The 19,086-nt window shown below is 44.6% G+C and overlaps 1 protein-coding gene across 4 annotated transcripts in view; it reads left to right on the plus strand.

The window, feature by feature from the left end:
• ADCK1 (aarF domain containing kinase 1) overlaps positions 1-19,086 on the plus strand; it is an 86,090-nt gene that overhangs the window by 39,221 nt on the left and 27,783 nt on the right. For 3 of the 4 annotated variants that reach the window (XM_069858529.1, XM_069858527.1, XM_069858528.1), the window contains one exon: positions 17,178-17,336. The exons of the other annotated variant lie outside the window; for it this stretch is intronic. In XM_069858529.1, coding sequence (XP_069714630.1) covers positions 17,178-17,336 — 159 coding nt within the window. The remainder of the gene's footprint in view (positions 1-17,177; positions 17,337-19,086) is intronic. 4 annotated transcript variants of the gene reach the window in all.

Raw genomic sequence — 19,086 nt, forward strand, 5'->3', positions numbered from 1 at the left:
CAGTGCATGGTCGCTTTCATTGTTGCTTGGGGCTGTGGGGCTGATGCTGAATGGCTCTGCTGAACAGCTGGGTCTCCCATAGCTTGTGACCCTGATTCTCTGGTTCTGTCCTTAAGTAACCTGCTCCAGCAATGCTGTGCTGGAGTGCTCTGTGAAGTTGGCCCTCATGCACTTCACTAACAGACATGGGGAAATTAGGTTTAGGTCAGCAAGAGCCTCTTCTGCCTGCTATGGGTGTTGTGTCCATCACAGGAAAGCTTTTCCTGCATGACACTCCCCACCCTCCAGTACCTCCAGTACCCAGAGTAGAGGCTGGGGCTGTGGTGGCCTTTAGTCTGACAGTGTAAGGAGTTGGCAAGTGGGGACAGGAGGGAGGATTTGGCCCTTGTACTGCCGCTTTGAGCCTCTCTCAGTAGACCCATCAGGGCTTCCAAGGAGCCATCAATAAAAACCACATTTGTATTAAAACTGTAATGAGGAATAAAAAAACTTCACATTTTTTTCAATAACTTGGGATATAAAAAAGAGATTTTTATCAATTATGAAAAGGATTTGGGCCATAAAAAGGTAATTTAAAGAGTCTGAGATGGATGGCGAATAGCATTAATGTCACCCAGAACAAATGGGCCTGCATTACTCAACTGAAAGGCAGGATTGGCTGCCTGTGCGTGTCCTGTGACTGCTGCAGCCTCTGCTCTGCTCCCCCTGTCCTGCTGCTTTGAGAGACCCTAGTCACTGGTGGATCTCAGTACAGCTGCCCCTACAGCGGGCCCTCACGCAGGCAGTAGCTGCCCAGTTCCACTGCCAAGTGCAGATGCGAAAAGCAAACAAGGGACAAAGCGAAGCGGATTGCTTGAGCAGCACAAAGCTCCCTGCTCTGTCTGCCAGCTCCAGCAGTACTGACCCTTAATGTCATGCCAAGGACAACCTGGTGTCGTTATTGCCACAGGAGCTTTGGGGCAGGTCACTCACCCCTTCAGTGCGTTTTCTTTCTGCTCACGGCTCCTGGAAGATGATCTGGCAGAGTCCTACTCATGGCAGCCTCTCGTGGGGTGCTCTACACTCCACTGCCCAAGAGAGGGAAGGGTCTGTGGTTAGATTAGAGGATAATCACCTTTGGCTTCTTTCAAGTTAATGCAGGTTTACAATACAGGGGGTTGGATGGTAGGCTTTCTGAAGGATTTTTTTGGGGTTTTGCAAAGAATTGAAAGATTTGAGGTCAGAAAATGCAACGGGTAATGGCCTGGTAAGGGGTAGCTCTAATCTGCATTCTTAGTGCATCTTTAGGTGCCTGGGTGTTAGGGTATGACATCCCTGGATGGAATTTGTTGGCTCACAGTGTCCTGTGTGCAGATGGTAGGCTCTTTTCAATATGGTTTTCTCAAAGTTTTAATGACACCTGAAGTGTTGCTTTAATGCAAATAAATATTGGCTGGCAATGCACACCACAGCTGTGTTGGGCTGTGTTCACTGTCCACGTCCTGCAGAGGTAGTGGATGTGCTGCACAGCAGTTCTCTAGCCATCGTCTGAAACCACCTCTCAGCACATGAGTAATCCTTCCAGTTCCAAACAATCACTGGAAATCTCTTATCTATAACTGGGATTAATAGTCCTTATGTGACCTTCTTGCATACGGAGACTTTATTTTTTCAAACATGGTGCGTGTCTCATTTGCTCAGCAATCTTCAAGCATTTATGACACAGCAGGATCTGGGGAGGGGCAGCAGCACAGAGCTGCCATGGAGAAGGACTGGCTTCTGTTTCAAAACCTGCTGCTGCTACACTCAAGAATATTCTTACTTGATGTTCTGATCCAGACACAGACTGGGTTTAGTATGCCTGATTTTTCTCTGAGGGAGCAGGGAATCCTGTCATCTGCCCGCTCAGTAATCTTTTAATATCCTATTTGATCCTGCCTGGTTAGCATCTCCTGTTTTCTTTCGGACTTTTACATATACCCAGTTACTTGACTCTTGACCCACTGGGAACAGGAAAACATGATGCAGTGAGTCTGGCAACTTTTGGCAGTAGATTATTTGTAGATTAAACACATGACATAAGATGAAACAATGAGTTATAGGGTCTGACCTGGGCATATCCACACTTTCGTAACGCACAGAATAGACATGCAGCATTTTTTATGAATTTTTAAGAAGTATGGTGATGTAATAAGCTCTGTTTTATGGCACTTCTGGGATCTGTCTGAGAGACAGTTTCTGGTTCCATGGAAGGATGCTGAGCTATAGAAAGCACTTCAACCCTGCCTGTAGGTTTTCCTCCCTGTGAAAAAGCTGCTGTAAGTGAGAACATTGGAAATTCTTGTGGGAAGCCTTACAGTCAACAAGCTTTTGTACTTTGAGAACTGAAGCAAAAATCTGGATCTCAAAGGTCTTTCCACCATTAGTGAGCAAAGTGTGTCAGTTGCCTAGTAGGCAGGCAAGCCCGAGAGAGGAAATTTTCTCACATTCTCTTTGGAAAGTAAGTTATGTTTGTGAACATTAAACACATTGTGTACTTATTTTCTGTAAGCTTTGGTTTCACGGGATGCATGATTCAGAGCCAAACCTGTGAAGTTGTCTGTGACAGCCGAAGCAATAAACTCACATGACCTATTGCTTGTGCCAGGAGAGCTCAGCTGAAACAAACCTATGAGTTTTTATCTTACAAAGCTCACATAACCACTCCATCTCAAATTGGCAAGTTCTTGGAAGGGGCTGTTCAGCGCCAACCCTTCCAAATTTCAAATGAGTAGTAGAAAATATACATTAATTGGCTCATTTCAGATAATGAATGAAACTGAGGTGGTATCAGTTGTGAGTGAAGAACAAAGCTAATTTTGCCAGACACCTTACTGGATGTAATTGATTGGTTCAAGTCTATTAACTCTTATTTCCCTTTGTCACAAAAGGATAGAAGGAGGCAATAGCAATTAAAATTACCAGGACTTGTTAAGAGGGGTTACACTAAAGAAGTGTGTCTGTGCAACTTTTGCTGCCCTGTCCTTTGTGAACTGCTAGTGTCATTGCCTGGACTGCCAAGAAAAACTCTTAAGTGCATGCCTCCTGTCCCAGGCTGTCTTTTGTACTTTGGACCATAACCTAACCTCTTCCTCTTCTTTTTTATTCCTTTTAATTTGAAAGAGCAGTGGGACTGCTTCTTAACGGCATATCCTGTCAAAGGCCTTTACCAATTCCTTGCAATGATTATGACCAGCTCAGGAATTATAGGTTGGCTGCTCCAAGCTAAACGTTTAAGACAATGAGTGATTCTCAGTGACTGAGCAGGTAGGATGGGAAGGATATGGACTGTACTGGTTCCGTGGACCTTATCTCTCTATTGGCTACGCAACCATGGCACACTGATGACAGTTTGTTGGGTTGAGCATCTCCAGTGACTGTGTCTTGTACCCGATGAAGGAGAAGGTGCAGCCTGACAAGCAGCAAACGCTGGGTTGCTGTCTCCTGGCTCTGCTCTCCATGGTGCGTTTCTGGAATGGATCCTAGTCCTTGACTCTTCTTTGGTGAGGTCGCTCCCTGGGTTATGACGAGGTATTTTTTGAGATGGATGCCCTTGCTTACATTTGGCAAAATCCACCAAACTGCTTTACATCATTCACAGGAGCCCAATGATTTTGAACTATATGAAACAGAGCTAGATATGAGTCAGTGTTTAGAGGCTCCCTGTCCTATTCCTATTCAGGGGCTGACTCCATCGCTCTGTCTTTTTCTGAGCTCCGTCAGCCCTAGGAAGGGAAGTAGGGCAATTGGATTCTGGCTCTAGAATAGTGGGTTACTGGATTGTTTGGGAATGTGTGTGAATTAATCAAAATTAGCCCCCTATCTTTGTTTCCTTAGCTGACTTTTCTCCTTGTAACAACCTCTAGTAGTACATCCTAGGGTGCCAGAGGAGAACTTACGTTCAAGGTGGGAGACAAATGAGCTGTTTCCTACTGCACCCGGAACTGGCAGCCCTTCCCTTTGCAATGCTTGTCACCCTGCAGTGGCAGCAGCAATGCTAGGTCTGTAAGTGTAGTTGATTTATGTTAACTGTTGAAACGATAATGTTTAATCTGTAAAGTGCTAATCTATTTTTTATGTTGATTATGAATAGGCCAGCTGTGCCTACTTTCCTATTCATAGAGTTTAGTGAACAAGACCATTTCACAAGCAGGGTTTGGAGGGTGATTTACATGAGAGTAGACACTGCTGTAAGGAGAGTAAATCAGCTGAGTTACACCACTGAACCAGGGACTTGGCAGCCCAACAAGCAGATTGGGGGGAAGGGAAAAAAACATGGGAGGAAAAGGAGGAAGAGACAGATAATAAATAAGTTGTAGAAGGAGCATATAGATCAGAGCAGAGACATGAAAAGTAGGGGAAATATGGACAGGAGAAGAAAGGAGAGGTTGATAATCAGATGTGAGATTGACAAGAAGGAAGCAGGAAATGATGGGGCTGTCTTAGCAATAGGACTTTCCTCTCTGGTTCAGTGCAGAGAGCTCTGAGCTCTAGGATTTGTGTGAGTGATCATTAGGGGATGCATGGAACCTCTTCCCTAACATGGTGCCAGTGATGCTGTTGATAGAGTTGATTGTGGATTTAATTTGTCGTGCAGTTGTCTCTCTCAAATGATTTTTCTGTATCTCTACATTTTTTTCTGAGAGTAGGCTGCAAATGATAGAAACTCCAGGGTCCTATCCAGATTTCTTTGTAAGTTATTCTAACTTGATTCCTCCTCAATCCCTGCAGCTTGTCTTCTGTGCTGTTCTGTGGACTGCTGTACAGCTGTGCCTCTTAAGTTGACTGGCTGGCCAGACGTGCCTGTGTTTCAGTATCCCATCAAGACACGGTCAACACCAGTAACTGGTTTATGAGCTTTACATCTATCTTCAGCAGGGATTTACTACCTTTTTAGCATCTTTCTCTTCTAATATAGTGGCCTCATTATATCCATTTCTTGAAACAAATTCAGTTCAGGCAGAGCTGCCTGCATCTGCCAGGCTACGTCTATTTTCATGTCCTCGAAAATATTTTCGGGTCCTCACTCTTACTTCCCTGTCCTATTCCTCTGGGGCAATGCTGTGCTTCAATTAAACTATCATGCTTGCATCAATGCAATTATTAACAAAGTCTGAGGAAAGGACGTAACTGGGCAGAATCTGTCTGGAACTGGACTTCGCCCTCTGCATGTTTTTGTTGTGCTGTGCCTCTGTCCACCCAGATGACAGGCTGCTGGATCGTGCAGTGCTGCTTCTGTCATTCCGACCCTTTGTCCCAGGCCTAGAACACTTTTCTTCTCATCTCTTTCTGAGGAGACACATAAAAACATTCCACATAGTACTTGTGGGAGTATACCTCTCTCCTAATTTTAGGAGCTGGAGTAGAAGGGTCTGTCAGCGTAACATGTACTCACGTATCTGCAGTGCTGTCCTGCCAGCTATGTATATTGCATTTCACTCCCCCTGCACACCTTGCCTCTGCATACACACAGGAACCCTTGTCGTGACCCCATTCTTCACTTGCCTCTCTGCGGATGGAGGATTTTGCCTGCCATTCTGCAAACAAGCTGTGCACACAAATACACCACCCTATGCCTTCTCAACTCTCTGCACAAGCCCTGGCACATCTTTGCTTGCCAATTAGATGCTTGTAGCCCAACTCTTCCAAACATAGACCCCAAGACATCCCCTTACCTTTCTCTGTATAGTCACATAAACCTGCCCATACATGTTTCTTCCCTGTCCCCTGTCCCTCCCTCACTTCTCTCATACACTACTCAAACCCCCCAGGCTTTCAAAACTGAATTGGAGGCATTTGAGATGAGTTACAGGTGATGTGAGTTCCCCAAAGTCCCTATATATTCTCAGGCTCTGGCAGCTGGTTGTTTCTCACAGGACTGCTGCTGTTGTTCAGGCTTACTGCTGACAGGGCCCTTGGGGCATCTCTGCAGCCTTTGGCAGAGCTTCCCTCTGCCTGGCTGTGCCTAATGTGGAACCTGTTTCTTGTGGGTCCGTTGACCCTCTCTTACCTGGGTTTCAGGCGGTGCATGGCAGGGATGTGTTTATGCCTAGCGTCAAAATGATCTTGGAAGTTTATTTGCTTCTGTGTGCTAAAATTTTACCTACTTGCCTAATGTGCCAACTGACCTTATCTCTGTGGCATTTTGGGAGAGGTTTTGTCTTGAGTTAGGAAAGAAATTTTTCACATTGAGAACTATCAGTCAGGGGAACAACCTCTCCAAAGATTTGGTAGAGTCCTCATCACTGGAGGTTTTCAAGGTGTGATTATCTCATCTAGGCTCCCTTCCCATGAAAAGTTGGACCAGATGATCTTTTGAGGTTCCTTCCAACCTGGGCTTTTCTATGATTTGATGATTCTTTCTAAGAGTGCTGTCTTTACAGCAGGCTGCTGCCCATCTGTAAGGGTGATATGTCATTTGGGAATATGTCCACAGGAATTTGATCAAGGGATTCTGTTGGGACCCCGACGTGTTTTGCTATGTGAGTGGCTCAAGAGAAATGGGAGCTTTCTGGGGGCAAGGGAGAATAGTTGAATTGTTGTCACCTGTCATTTATGAGCATTAGTACTCCATGTGCAGTACTAGATTGAGACCTGGCCTGGAAATGAGACCTGGAGGAGGTCACTGTTGATGACAAGGCCAAAGCTGCAGACTTGCTTGACAGAAAAAGTTTTTGACAGTGTCTGTTGTGATGAGAAAGGAAACAGGAGGGATGGTTTGAGTGAAAAGATTAGGAGTCATGCTTTAGCTTTGTTGAAGATGAACGGAGAGATGTCTATGTGAAAGAAGATGTCTGAGGGAGAGGCTAAAACTGTAGCTCGGCTGGAAGCAGGCTGATCTAGAGTACAGAGGTAGAACTACGAGTCACCAGAGAGGAGATGGGAATTTTGTGTGAGTTGTTGTCCAGATGCCTTGGGGGGGCGGTAAGGGCTGTGAGCAGAGATTTGTGGAGTATCTCCAGAAAGCTGTGAAAGGGATAAGGAGGCTGCTCAGACATGCTGACAGAGCCATTAGAAGAACAGGAGGCTAAGGAAACTACTCCCTTCCTTAGGAACTAAGGAACAGAGGTGTTTCTGTTATGTTAGCAATTTCAGCTCTGTTTCTTGGGAGCTGCAGAGCTGCAGAGAACACAGTAAGCCTTGAAGATCTCCACAGAAAGGGGCCACTACTGATCCTCCTGAATCATAGAGTAAGAGTGTCTTTGGACAGATGGGATGCAGAAGGAGGTGTATTAGCAGCAGAGGGTTGTCCTTGGCCTTGCTGTTACTACACACTGGTGTAATGAGTGAGAGCCTCCTTTATTAGCAGGGGGAGAAAAAGAAAGAAACAGAGAGAGTGCTTTCAATGAAAACACAACAGGTGATTGGGTGTGGAGAAGTTGTGTGCCCTTGAAGGACTGTGATTCCAATCTGAGTGATTGACAAGTATGGCTTCATCATCACAGACAGGAGAGATGGAGGTGAAGTAATATTTCTCCAAAAAGACCAAGAAAAAAGAGTGGATTTAATGAGCAATGTTCAAGTGGGAGACAGCTCAAAATGAAAGATCAAATTAAGATAAAGAGAAGCATTTGTATGTGCAAAGGAAGGGTGGAGAACATGGGGCAGGTTGGAGCATTTCCCCCATAGCCTGCACTATTGGAGGAATTAAAGTAGCTCACAAGTCACTGCTTTCTTTTTCTTTTTCATCATGATGGAATGGAAGAAAGTGAACAGGAATGTATATGTATGTGTGTGTGTATGTGTATATACATGCCTCAGCTTTACTCTGCTTTGGTCTGTACTTTATGCATAGACTATAAGATGGTCATATTATGAAAAGTAGGGTGCACAGTGACACTATTTAGTGTGCACTTTGACAGATTATCATTTTCCACCTTCTCTCTCCACACAAGCGTAGTTGCTAGTGGACTCTGGCTTGACTCTCTGGATGAGGAAACACTGGCTGCTGTTGGAGGTCTGTCACAGATAGACTGGATTGTGGAAGTGGCTTAGGATGGCAGGAAGGTGACTGTCTACACAGGATGCTGAAGAAGCCTGGTCATTGTGCTGATCAGCTGCATCTGGAAACAGGAAATGAACATTTTCCCAATGGCCACATCAGGGATAGTTGGACTGGTACTTAGTTATCACTCACAGTTATCCTGAGGAAATAATTTATTTCAGTGGTGCAGGGTTCTTCCAGCTTCTTTATAGGCAAGTGAACTAAATTTGCAGCATAAAATTATGATGCAGCTTTGAACAAAAAAAATCTTTCCCTTGATAATGGACATTTTGAAAAGAAAGTGCTTCTTGGAAGTTAATTCTGAGCATGGGATTACAGGCATGGGGGAGAGCTGTCTGCATTTTCTGAAATAGAATACTTTGACAAGGAGTAATGTTCACACTGGTGGATAGATTAAAGACTTGTTCTGAGACATCCCAGCTTTGCTGTTCCCTCTGTCTAGTTTGCCGTACGCACTTGTGCTATCACAGGTGTTGTGCTAGCCCTGCAGGTAATGTCTGGACTCTGCTTTTCTACTCTCTAGCTTGATGTCTGCCTTGTGTCAGAATTCTAATTTGCAGTTTCTTTGCTTTCAGAGTGCTTTGTGAAACCAGCGCTGGGACAAAGAATAGCTGAATGAAGCTAAGCATGGAAGAGACAGTGGTGATGCTGGTGGAAAGCTTGTAGAACTCCAGCTGCTGAAAGCGTTGGTTTCCAGGGTGCTGAGCTAGTCTGTTAATGTTAGCATTCGGTATCTCTGGAAGGTAGTAGGACACCCAGTAACAGTTTTCTCCTAGTGCCAGTCAGGAAGATGTTCATGAGCCAATTAGGTTCCTGAGCCAATTAGGTTCCAGCCTGGCCATGACAATCCTTGCTTTTATTGGACTGGATATTGTTTGTTTGTGGAAGTTGTGGGAAAGCATCTCACTTATCAGAGAGATGGGAGATGAGGTCCCCCTCACAGGTAGGGTCTCAGGAGACGTGCGTCATCTCTGTCTGCTCCTTGCTCTTACTGCCTGTTGTAGCTGTCACCACTGAGATTGGTTTCGATCCGGGATGAGTGATATTCTCAAGACAGTTCTGTCTTGTCTTAAGGATCTGACTTTACTCAGGAAAATAAATGAAGCTACCATGTATGTGTCTGAGCACAGACTATTAAGCAGGAGTCATCAGGGATGGAATAAAAGATGCTTCTCCTTAAAGTATGGCTCTGTAACAATTAAAAGTACTATAACAGGTGGACTCATACTGTGCTGTACAGGTCAGTGAATGGATGAGAAGAGAGCAAGGGTGCCTTCATGTAGGCTTTGCTACTGCTTTTCTAGTCAGAAAAGACTGCAGAAAGGGGATAGTTGGTGAGAAGAACAGGGAATAGCCAGGATCCTAGGTATCAGGCAGTGCATGAATGAGCCAATGTTGGTCTCTGGATGATGGAATCAAGGACTCTTCCTTTATCAGAATTAATTTTCTGTAACATTCATGGCTTTGCAGCTGGGAAATGCTGTTAGTGGGTTCCTGTAGAAGAGTCTCAGTGCTATAACTGGTAGTGGGCTGCAGAGTGCCGAAGTGGTACCAGGTAGAAATAACAGTAAAAAACGAACTTCATACACTAGTTGGCTCACAGCCCTTTCCCAGAAGAAAAGCCAGTGGACAGCCCTGTTTTCTTGCTATTGTAGTGCAACTTTAGCAGTGATTAACAAAGTTAGCAATGATTGGTATGCCAGGAGCAAATGTGTACTATTGGCAGATATAGTTACATGTTTGTGGCTTTGTGTGTAATAACTGCTGCATATATATTATATACATACGTTTTTAAAAAGATACTAAAGTTACAAACTTGGTCCTGAGAAATTAAATAAAGGCACATTAATAGCTGACTGAATAGCCCTAATTCTGCTCATCCGTGCACGAGCTCTGTGACATGGTGTGGCATCACATGGGATACCAGGGAAAGGCAGTGCTAGAGCTCAGCTCTTCCAAATTCTGGGCAGGCACCTTAATGCACATCTCCCCTTGAAACAGACCACTTTGCTTTGCCATCCAATGCACTGAAAAATGCAGGGATTTTGTGTAATAAGCCATATGTAATTCTTTCAATGCATCAGAATATGTGCATAGCTTTTACTTGTATTCATTTGGATGCATTGTATACCTCTATATGTATGCGCACTTACATGTATAGGTGATATGAACACCAGGGAATCCATTCAAAAGAAAGCCACTATTCTGTGTATGTCTACAGTATTATTAAAAATATTGAGTTAATAAATATGTGTTCTTGACAGATGCATTTAGGAACCATCCATTAGGCTTGGCATTCATTATGTGGGGAGAAGTCCAATCAGATTTCACTGACTCAACAAAGCTGCCTATAAATTGTGGGCTGTTAGTTCTGACGTTTGATGAATTATTCTTCATAATCCACTGTCTGCTGTGATAAATCTAATCTTTCAGTTTTTGCTGTCTTAATAATTCTCAGAGCAACACTGTGACATTTTGTTTTCGTAGAGGGGATGGAAAGAGTGGGACAATGGAAAAAACCCCTCATTTGCTTATGGAACGTAGATTGCTCTACTCCAAGTTAGCATTTTTTCATGCCTAGAACTCTGGTCTTGCAGACTTGGAGGGAAGAGTGAGTCCTTGGTGTCATGGACAATTACGTGCATGTTCTTGAAAAGATGACCAGCTTAGGGTAAGGTTCACATCCCTTGGACCTAGTTCAGGAAGCGCATTCAGACTTCTGAGAGCAGTAAGATCCTAGTGAATTCCAAAAGTTCTGGGAGTCAAAATACTAGAAATGTGGTGTCAGACACAGAACTGAGTAACTCTTCAGCTATTCTGCCATATGAAATAGATGGGACATTGTGCTAGGCAGTGTTAAGATGGCAGCTGCAGCCCACAAAACTTCCCTGGAAAGCTTGCTCTCTTCCCAGAAGGGTATCATTAATCGCATTACCACAGTCCCCAGCTCTGTCTTGGCTGGAAGGCTGCAGACAGCATGATCCCTATGTAAATCTTGGAAAGCTGCAGGCTGAGCTCACCTTAGCAAATTGCCGTCTATGGAGTGATGATTAAGAAGGGATTGTTCAATGCTGTCTCTATCAGGAATGGAAAAAACAGGTGGATTGAGTCACCTTGTCAAGGGAATTCCAGCTTGGAGAATCTCAGCATAAGGAGCTGTACAAAATTTACCTACCTTGAGTCACTTGCTGGCATTTTCCACCATGGTCCTGTCTCCTAATTGCGTGATTCTCTTTGTCTTGGATGGCTTTATATCAACTTCCCCTTGTGCATCTTCCTGTGCTACTGCATGGCATCAAAATACTAGGAGACTGGAAGCTGCTCTTGGCCATCACAACACAATAATGTTGTTACTGGAGCTCTGCTGTATCATGGCCTATGATGAGTATCCTGGAGGCAAGATGTTCAAGTTAATCCCGTGTTGCCTAGTCAGCCCCTTCTGAAATAGCAGGGCATCTCATAGATTGCTATCTCCAAATACAAAATGCAAGACTCAGGAGCAATTACAGTATGCTGTGATCAGAAGAGGAGATCTGCTGTGAAATTGTGGTTGAGGATTTTAATGTTTCAGTTTGCATTGCTTTGTGGAGATAAGAGAATAGCATCATCCCTGTTGGACCCCTTTTTGTGTATTATTTTGAGTGGCTGTGATTGGTGAAGTTGTGGAGCACAGTGAAATGTCCGGAGATGGCCTCTGTCCGAGATGTTCTCCTGCTGCATATTCCCTAGATGTGCTGGACTGTGGCAGAGTGCCCTGACATGGGCATATTTACACTGAGTTCTATTACTTTTTGTAACAGAAGCAACTTTATTGTTTGAAAGTTACATGACAGACATTTAATGAAGGTGCACCAGAGCCCAGGGTTGACTGTGTAGACTGGGACACTTCCAGCTGTGGTTCCCCCATGCCCTTTGCACTCTCAGAAACTTAGAGGGTCTATCAGGAACTTTCTAGGTTGTTAAACAGCAACTGAGTCACAAGCTAGGAGCAAGCGAAACAGTTGCTCCATTGTCCGTCCTACTGTCATTGGGACTGATGAGTCTGGTGGGAAGAGCTTCTGAAGAACATAAGGTTGACAGTACTGATCAGACCAGAAGCTGAAGCCCACCACTCTACCTCCAGCTATAGCCAGTGCTGGCTAAGAGACAAAGACTATAAAAACATGGCAGGCATAACACTTTACCTGGTGTGATCTTCCTGCTCCCAGTAATCTGAAGATTAGAGATTTTCTGGGCCAGAGATTATATCTCAGTGTTTAATAAGTTGAGATGGATTTTCTTCACTGACTTATCTACCCTCCTGGACTTCTGGTATTTATGACATTCTGTGGCCATAAGCTCCACAGCTTAGTTGGTGTGGGGAAAATATACTTATTTTTGCTTGTTTTAATCCTACTGTCTGGTAATCTTGTGTGCTAATCGTCAGTTTGCTGCTTCTGAGTTCTTCTGTGGAGTGAACAAGCGTTCCCAATGCTATCTCAGTGGCAGAAGTAAAGGTCTGTGACTTTCTTTCCCCATTGTCTCTCTTCCCAGGCTCAAGAGTCCTTTGAAGTCCTGGGGAATATTTGAAGGCAGTTTTGAAATACTTTGGTGAAGGACTCTATTCCCCTGAGAAATGCATCCTCACTGACACCACCTGTACTGGACTGTTTCGCTCTGTCAAAGTTGAGGAAAGGTTCTTTGTAAGTGGTTGTAGAAAACCAGGATTTTCAAAACTGTCCTGGACTCTTCTGGAAACCTCTTGGATAGGACTTGTAATGTGAAATGTTCTTACTTAGACCCCATAGTGGCCTCATTCTGGCTGTACTACATACAAGGATCTGAAGCACCATGCTGGAAGAGATTCAGCCTACCAGCTAAACCAGGGTTGGGCTGTTGAGACACCTTCTGTTAGTGATCCTGCATCCCACTGCATCCTAAATTTGTCCTGAATGGACTACTGACACATGGCCACTGTTCGTCTGCAGTGGTCACTATGGCAGAGCAGAGCCACCATATCCCACTCAGGATGATGTTACATGGTGCTAGTCTGGGAAGGGGCTTCATGACTATTTCAAGGTACCTTGTTTGCAGCCTTTCTGGAGAGGAAAGGGAACATACCTCTCTGTTGAGTGGGCACATTGAAACCAGATGGTAATATGTAATCATTTACTGCAGCACACGAATATAAAAAGGCTGGGATTAAGAGGCAGTATATTTCAAAAGTAATTAGCTAGCAAGACATACACGCTTAAGGTTTATGATTTGGAAATTAAGACATCAGGCTGGAACTGGGATATCTGGGTTAAATCCTGGCTCTGTAAAAGACTTCTCAGATAATGCTGGGCAGGTCATGTAAGGTAATACTTTCAGAAAGGACTTGGGATTTGGGAACTTAAATCCAATTGACCTCCAGTCACTTCCTAAGTGTTTAAGGATAGAATTTACAAAAAATGCTCAGGCATTCTGATGCCCAGCATTGCAGCATCAGCCAGTGTGCTCCACAGACCTCGAGCAGAGGAGTGTGTGCTTCGGGAAGGCACTTCAGTGTGTGAGGAGGCCTGTAGGTGGCAGCTGGGATGTCCTGGAAAGCATGAGTTTGCACAGGGCCTGTGGTGGCTGTGCACTTTGTACAATGGCGCTCGGGGTTTAGTGATGGTCTCTAGGTGCAACCTCAGCATAAATACATCCTAGTAGGCGTCTAAGTAGATAGAACCTGGGAGAGCTGTTGTATCAGCTGCCTGAGGTGTGAATACTGACACCAACAATCATGAAGAAAGTTTGCGTATTTAGAATCAAATGAGCTTTGTTCTTTAGAATTAAACAGTCAGGCCTGTGTATCCAGCCAGTGAAGTACAGTGACACATTCATTTGCTGGTTGAGCATGTGCCTGACAGGGAGCTGGCTGTGCAGAAGGCTGTGAGGGAAACCACTGTGTGCAGGGGCACGGCTCACCTGTATAGCTATAAACCTGCAGCTGGCTTTCTTACTCCTTTGAAAGTGCAACCCTAAAGTTCCTTTTCTTTCTTTTAAGTCTTTATTAAACCTGTCTGGAAACTATGCTTCTTTCATCTCCTGCCAGGATTACAGATGGTAACAGCCAGTTTGATAAGGCCCTCTGAGACCAGCTGTGGCCTGAAAGAAGCTTGAGAGTTCCTTTAAGTACCATGTGTGATGGGCTCTGAGACTGTTGCAGACCTTTGCTTGCTAATTATCCGTCCTGGAAATGATGGTTAGAATTTTTGTCAAGGCTTCTTATTAGCTGGGTGCTTGTGAACATTAAGAACCTGCAGCTTGCTGGAGGAACTCCCTGTGTGCATGAAATGGGTGCAGCTGCCTGCCCATGGGAAGGACCCCTCTCTCCAGCAGGCAGTGTGGGAACCTGGCTCACGTCTTCTCTGCTTCCATGTCATACAGCCTCTCGCTCACTTTTGCCTGTCTGGGACACAGAGCCTGCATCGGAGTTGCTAGCTGCCTCCAGCGAGCTGCAAAAGGACAATTTCATAATAAATGAGGGTGATTTGCTAAGTGGGGGGTCCTGGAGCCCAGCCATAATTGTGTTGCTGCTTTATCTCAACCTCACACCTGCTCATGTAATGTCCTGGCTGTGATCTGCTCCCTCCCCGTCTGTGTGCTCTACCCTTCTGCTCCTGAAGGAGTCATCAATTCTCTGGCCCTGTTGCCTTTGCTACCCTTGCTGCCCTCTCCTGCAGCCTGTGGGTGCACACAAATTTCCCTTTGAATTGCAGTGGGGCCAGTGGGTTGGCTCGAACGGACGTGACTGCTAACCTGGCTTTCATGTTCCAAATAACAAGTTTTTAAATTCAATACTTCTGCCTAAAAGAACTCCTAAAGACAGCTTTCTTCAAGTGATGTTTCCTTAGCAAGCTTAGTCACACAAGAGTATTGTATATATTATTCCTGCCAGAGGGAATATGTGCAGCTTTCCCTCCCGCCGCATGCATTCAATACTCGTGAAAATGGTTGGATTGACAGTGTAGGCAATTAAAAGCTTTTGAAATCTGAAGATAGAATTTTATCCAATTTATATATGGTCTTACTAGAAATATACCTTACTGGATTCAGGCCAGTGAACTCCCAATTCTGTGCTTTAACCTTTGGAGGATGTTACTTCCCTTATGACAGTTAGACTAGTAATATTGGCTGTGACTTTGTAAAGCGTACATCCCTTTAGTATGAGGATGTAGGGTAGTGAGGGAGGTGAACAAAGCCCCAGCTTGACCTCATGTGGCAAGATCTCGATTTGCGTATTTTCCTTCCTTACAAATACTCGTAACCCAGCATGCTCCTCGCCACCTTAAATGTTTTCCCCTTAACAGGTTCTTTCTTCAGCTGGTAGACAAACTTCATGTAAAGGTAAAAGTCCCTGTGTCTTGAACACATCCCCTGAGCCATCTGTCATGCTGTAGGTGCATCTTTCTTTATACTAATCTGAAATAAGAATCTCAAAATCAAGAAGTGAGAAAGAAAAGAAAGGATGGGAGTGGGAAGAGAGAAAACCCTTTTTCCTCTTGAGACAGGAATGTCAATAGGTTTGAATTATGGGCCCACTGTAATTAAAAAACACATAACTAGTTGCTTTTAAATGCAGTTGTTTTACTTAATTGATTTTGCCGCCAGGACCAAAGGGAATTAAATAAATAAATAAAATGCACCTTCCTAGTGAATTACTGGTGGCAGCTGAGTCTCTGTTGGAATCTAATTGCTGCAAATGCTCTAGTTTGTTGCTAGCTTTAGTCTTCTGTGGAAGGGGCTGAGAGAGAAGGGGTAGGGTGGTGTGGGAGGGGGCTCATTCCCTGACAGCTGCAGAAGGGAACAGGCTGCTCCTTGCATAGTATTTTTCTTCCTTGTCAGCAAAAAGAATATTCATTTAACGCTTTGCATGAAGACTTTGCTTAGAAGTTCTTTATTCATATTTAATTACTAGCTTGCTGCAGCTCCCATCTTTAATTACCTTTTTAAAAGCAGGTTATAAAAATGCACTGACATTCTTTCTTTTCTGTTACTGCATAAATTACAGGCTTCTCAACTGTTCACCCGAAATCAGTCCAGCTTGTGCGAAGGGGGGACAGACTCCCTTTGCTAACTTCTGGATGCCTCAAAGCTTGTCTACACCTTGCTGTACAGAGCAAGACAGAAACCCTCAACCAGCATTATGTGAACTAGCCGTGTGCCTGAAGCCCCATAAGCAAGCTGACACTCCCTCTGAGCTCATTAATTCTGTGGAGGGGCCAGGCTGCTCAGCCAGGCTGATATCACACTGCTGTGGTAATAGTGCATGAGCTGCTCTGTGCTGCACTGAGGGTCTCTAGCAGGGTGCTGTGTTATATAGGGCAGACGAGCCTTTGCCTGTCTCCCATTGCCTCACCCATACCTGTCTAGGTTTTTGTTTTCTGCACGCCCCTCTGGTGAATTTACTTCTTCATCTGCAGCTTTTCTTGAATTTCAAATCTAAAGCTGCTAATACATTCCTTTCCTGACCCCGTAATGCTTTGCTGTCCCCACCTGGTGTTTTCTCTGAGCTGAGGGCACTGGTTATTCTTATCAGAGGCCTGAAAAAGTCCTTCACATGAAACATGTTTTCAGGCCAAGTTGTCAGAGGTGCAAACTGCAATATTTGTCTCCCCAACCTTAGTCCGACTCTTACCACTGCTCCTGGTCATATGCTGGCTTTCACCATGTAAGCTGACTGATGCTGCTGATACTGCATGAGAACACACACTGTCAGGTTTCAGGGGGTGATTGTGGGCGATATTAAATATCTGCAAAAGAAGATTTACATGCAAAGGGACTGCTGTTGGCTTCTGTACACAGTAACAGCCAGGGATGCTGACTGTATTTGCTACAACCTGTTTTCAAGACAGCTGAGAGGGGTCCCTTGCCTGCTGCCTGGCCAGACCATGTCCTAGATGAAATGCACTACTGGGGCTCTGCCACATGTTTCCATAAGCAGAGTATCTCCAGGGCACTTTAGTGCTTGGCAAGCTTCAATGGGAGGCCAAACAGTGACAAAGCTGAGGCAGGGTGCAGAGGAAGGATGAAAGGGCTGAGCCTGCCCAGCTTTGGCACATGCTTTCTCTAGCCTGTAGGCAGGACTTCCCTTAGGATAGTCTCTGGTACCCCAGCCTGATGCCTGTTTCTCTTCTCCCAACAGATAAAAGAGCTCTTTGTGAGTTTTGAAGACACTCCCTTGGGAGCAGCATCACTAGCCCAGGTGCACAAGGCAGTGTTGCAGGATGGGAGAACAGTGGCAGTGAAAATCCAGCACCCAAAGGTCCAAGCGCAGAGCTCCAAGGATATTTTGCTCATGGAGGTAAAACTAGCTATTGACTTTGACTTGCATACTAATCGCCATTGAAACATGTGGGGGATGCATTCAACTATGATGTAAGCAAGTATAACAAGACTATCCTGTAGCTTTGAAAACTTTGCAGAGATAAATGCTGTCTTATTTTAAATAATACAGAATGTTGATGAGGATTGCAGGAAGGGTGATTGTATGGGTGCAGGGGCTGAACAAGAGGGTAGGACTGATTGAAGGCAGGAGTAGGCAGGTAAACATGAATGACATCTGAGTAAGTCCATATGAGATTTAAAAACTAGAGAGTGAGGCCTGAAGTCTCTCTTCTGCCTATGTCCCTGTTAGCTGGTGGATTAAACTTGTCTCAGTTCCCCTTGCAATCAGGGCTGTGTGGCCAAATTAAAATCACTCTCGATGATTAGCATGTTTTTTCAGTTAAATTCCAGTGTGGATTCAACAGTGGCTGAACTTGCTCTGATTCAGTTCTGTTTCTTGATTAGCTCCTTAATTCTGAGCTGATTCATGCGGGAAACAAAAACACTGAGATATGGAGGCGGCCACCTAAAACAAGGAGACATAGAGCTAGGAAAAAAGTTTCACTGGCTATGTCCTGTTCATTGCCCAAGTGATGGGTATCACTCATCTTCTCAATGGAATGATGTAGCTTCTCCCAAACTTCTAAGTGTAGTCCATTGAAGGAGAACTGGAGAAAAGCTGTAGCACTGCACTGCATTGTAGTGGTCAAAGGTGCCAGTGGTGCGATAGGGAACAGGAACTGGGCATGGGGCTGAGGTGAAGGAGAGGGGAAGGGTAATGCTAAAGCTTTCAGCCTCTGTCTGTGTGTCCAGTAGATGTGCACATTCATTGGCAGACAAGTATGGCCACGGGACTTAAAAAAGGGAAGATTAAGCTGAGAGGGTCTGGTAAATGTTCAGAGGATACTGTTGATGCAATGACACACAGTTTTCCTTCACAGGAGATCAGGAACCAAAGAACCTGCCAGCACCCTCTCAGAGAAGCACATAACTAAATCTTCTTTAGGCAGCTAAAACACTCTGCTTTGAGCAATCCTGGCTAGTCTGCAAAGAAACACATCTTGTTCCAGCTAGAGTGTATCAGTTTGCAGCTGAACATTTATTTTGAACTTGTAGTGAAATAAATTTTTGGGTTCAATAAAGATGCCCCAGTGAGATGTCTGTTTCAGTGCTGGTTTGAGAATAGAGAACTGTTTGAATTTGTTTTGGGTCCAGCTGCAGATTTGGATTTGAATCAAGTCTTCTCGAGGACTAACTTCAGTGGTGTGCCTGATGAGTTTGCTTTTGTGAGTTGTACATGCACTGCAGTTCCCAGGGGGCTTATGGCATCCTTCGCTCCTGCCCAGGACAGGGCGGCAGAAAGTAAGCAGTTAAGGAGGAAGGATATGCAAGTTAATGATAGACTGTGAGACCAGGGCAGTAAGGGCATTGTGTATGAATGAGCCAAGACCTAGATCCACCTCTAGGCATTTGCTATTTGAACAGTGGGTATAAAAAAAAAACCTCCTCACATTATGTTGCTATGATTGCTGGTTATACCGGTAAGAGGCAAACAAATAATTTTAGAATGATGCCTGTAATTTCTGTTATTAGATTAATCCTGCTGGTAAGCTTGAAACTAACACAGTGTATTTCCTTTTGGCTGTTTAGTATTGTCCTTCTTCTACAGATGGTATAGTTTGTCATCCTTGAGATCTGCTGTGTACACACAGCTATGAGAAAGTAGC

This window comes from Phaenicophaeus curvirostris, chromosome 5 (assembly GCF_032191515.1).
Source record: "Phaenicophaeus curvirostris isolate KB17595 chromosome 5, BPBGC_Pcur_1.0, whole genome shotgun sequence".
NCBI lineage: Eukaryota > Metazoa > Chordata > Aves > Cuculiformes > Cuculidae > Phaenicophaeus > Phaenicophaeus curvirostris.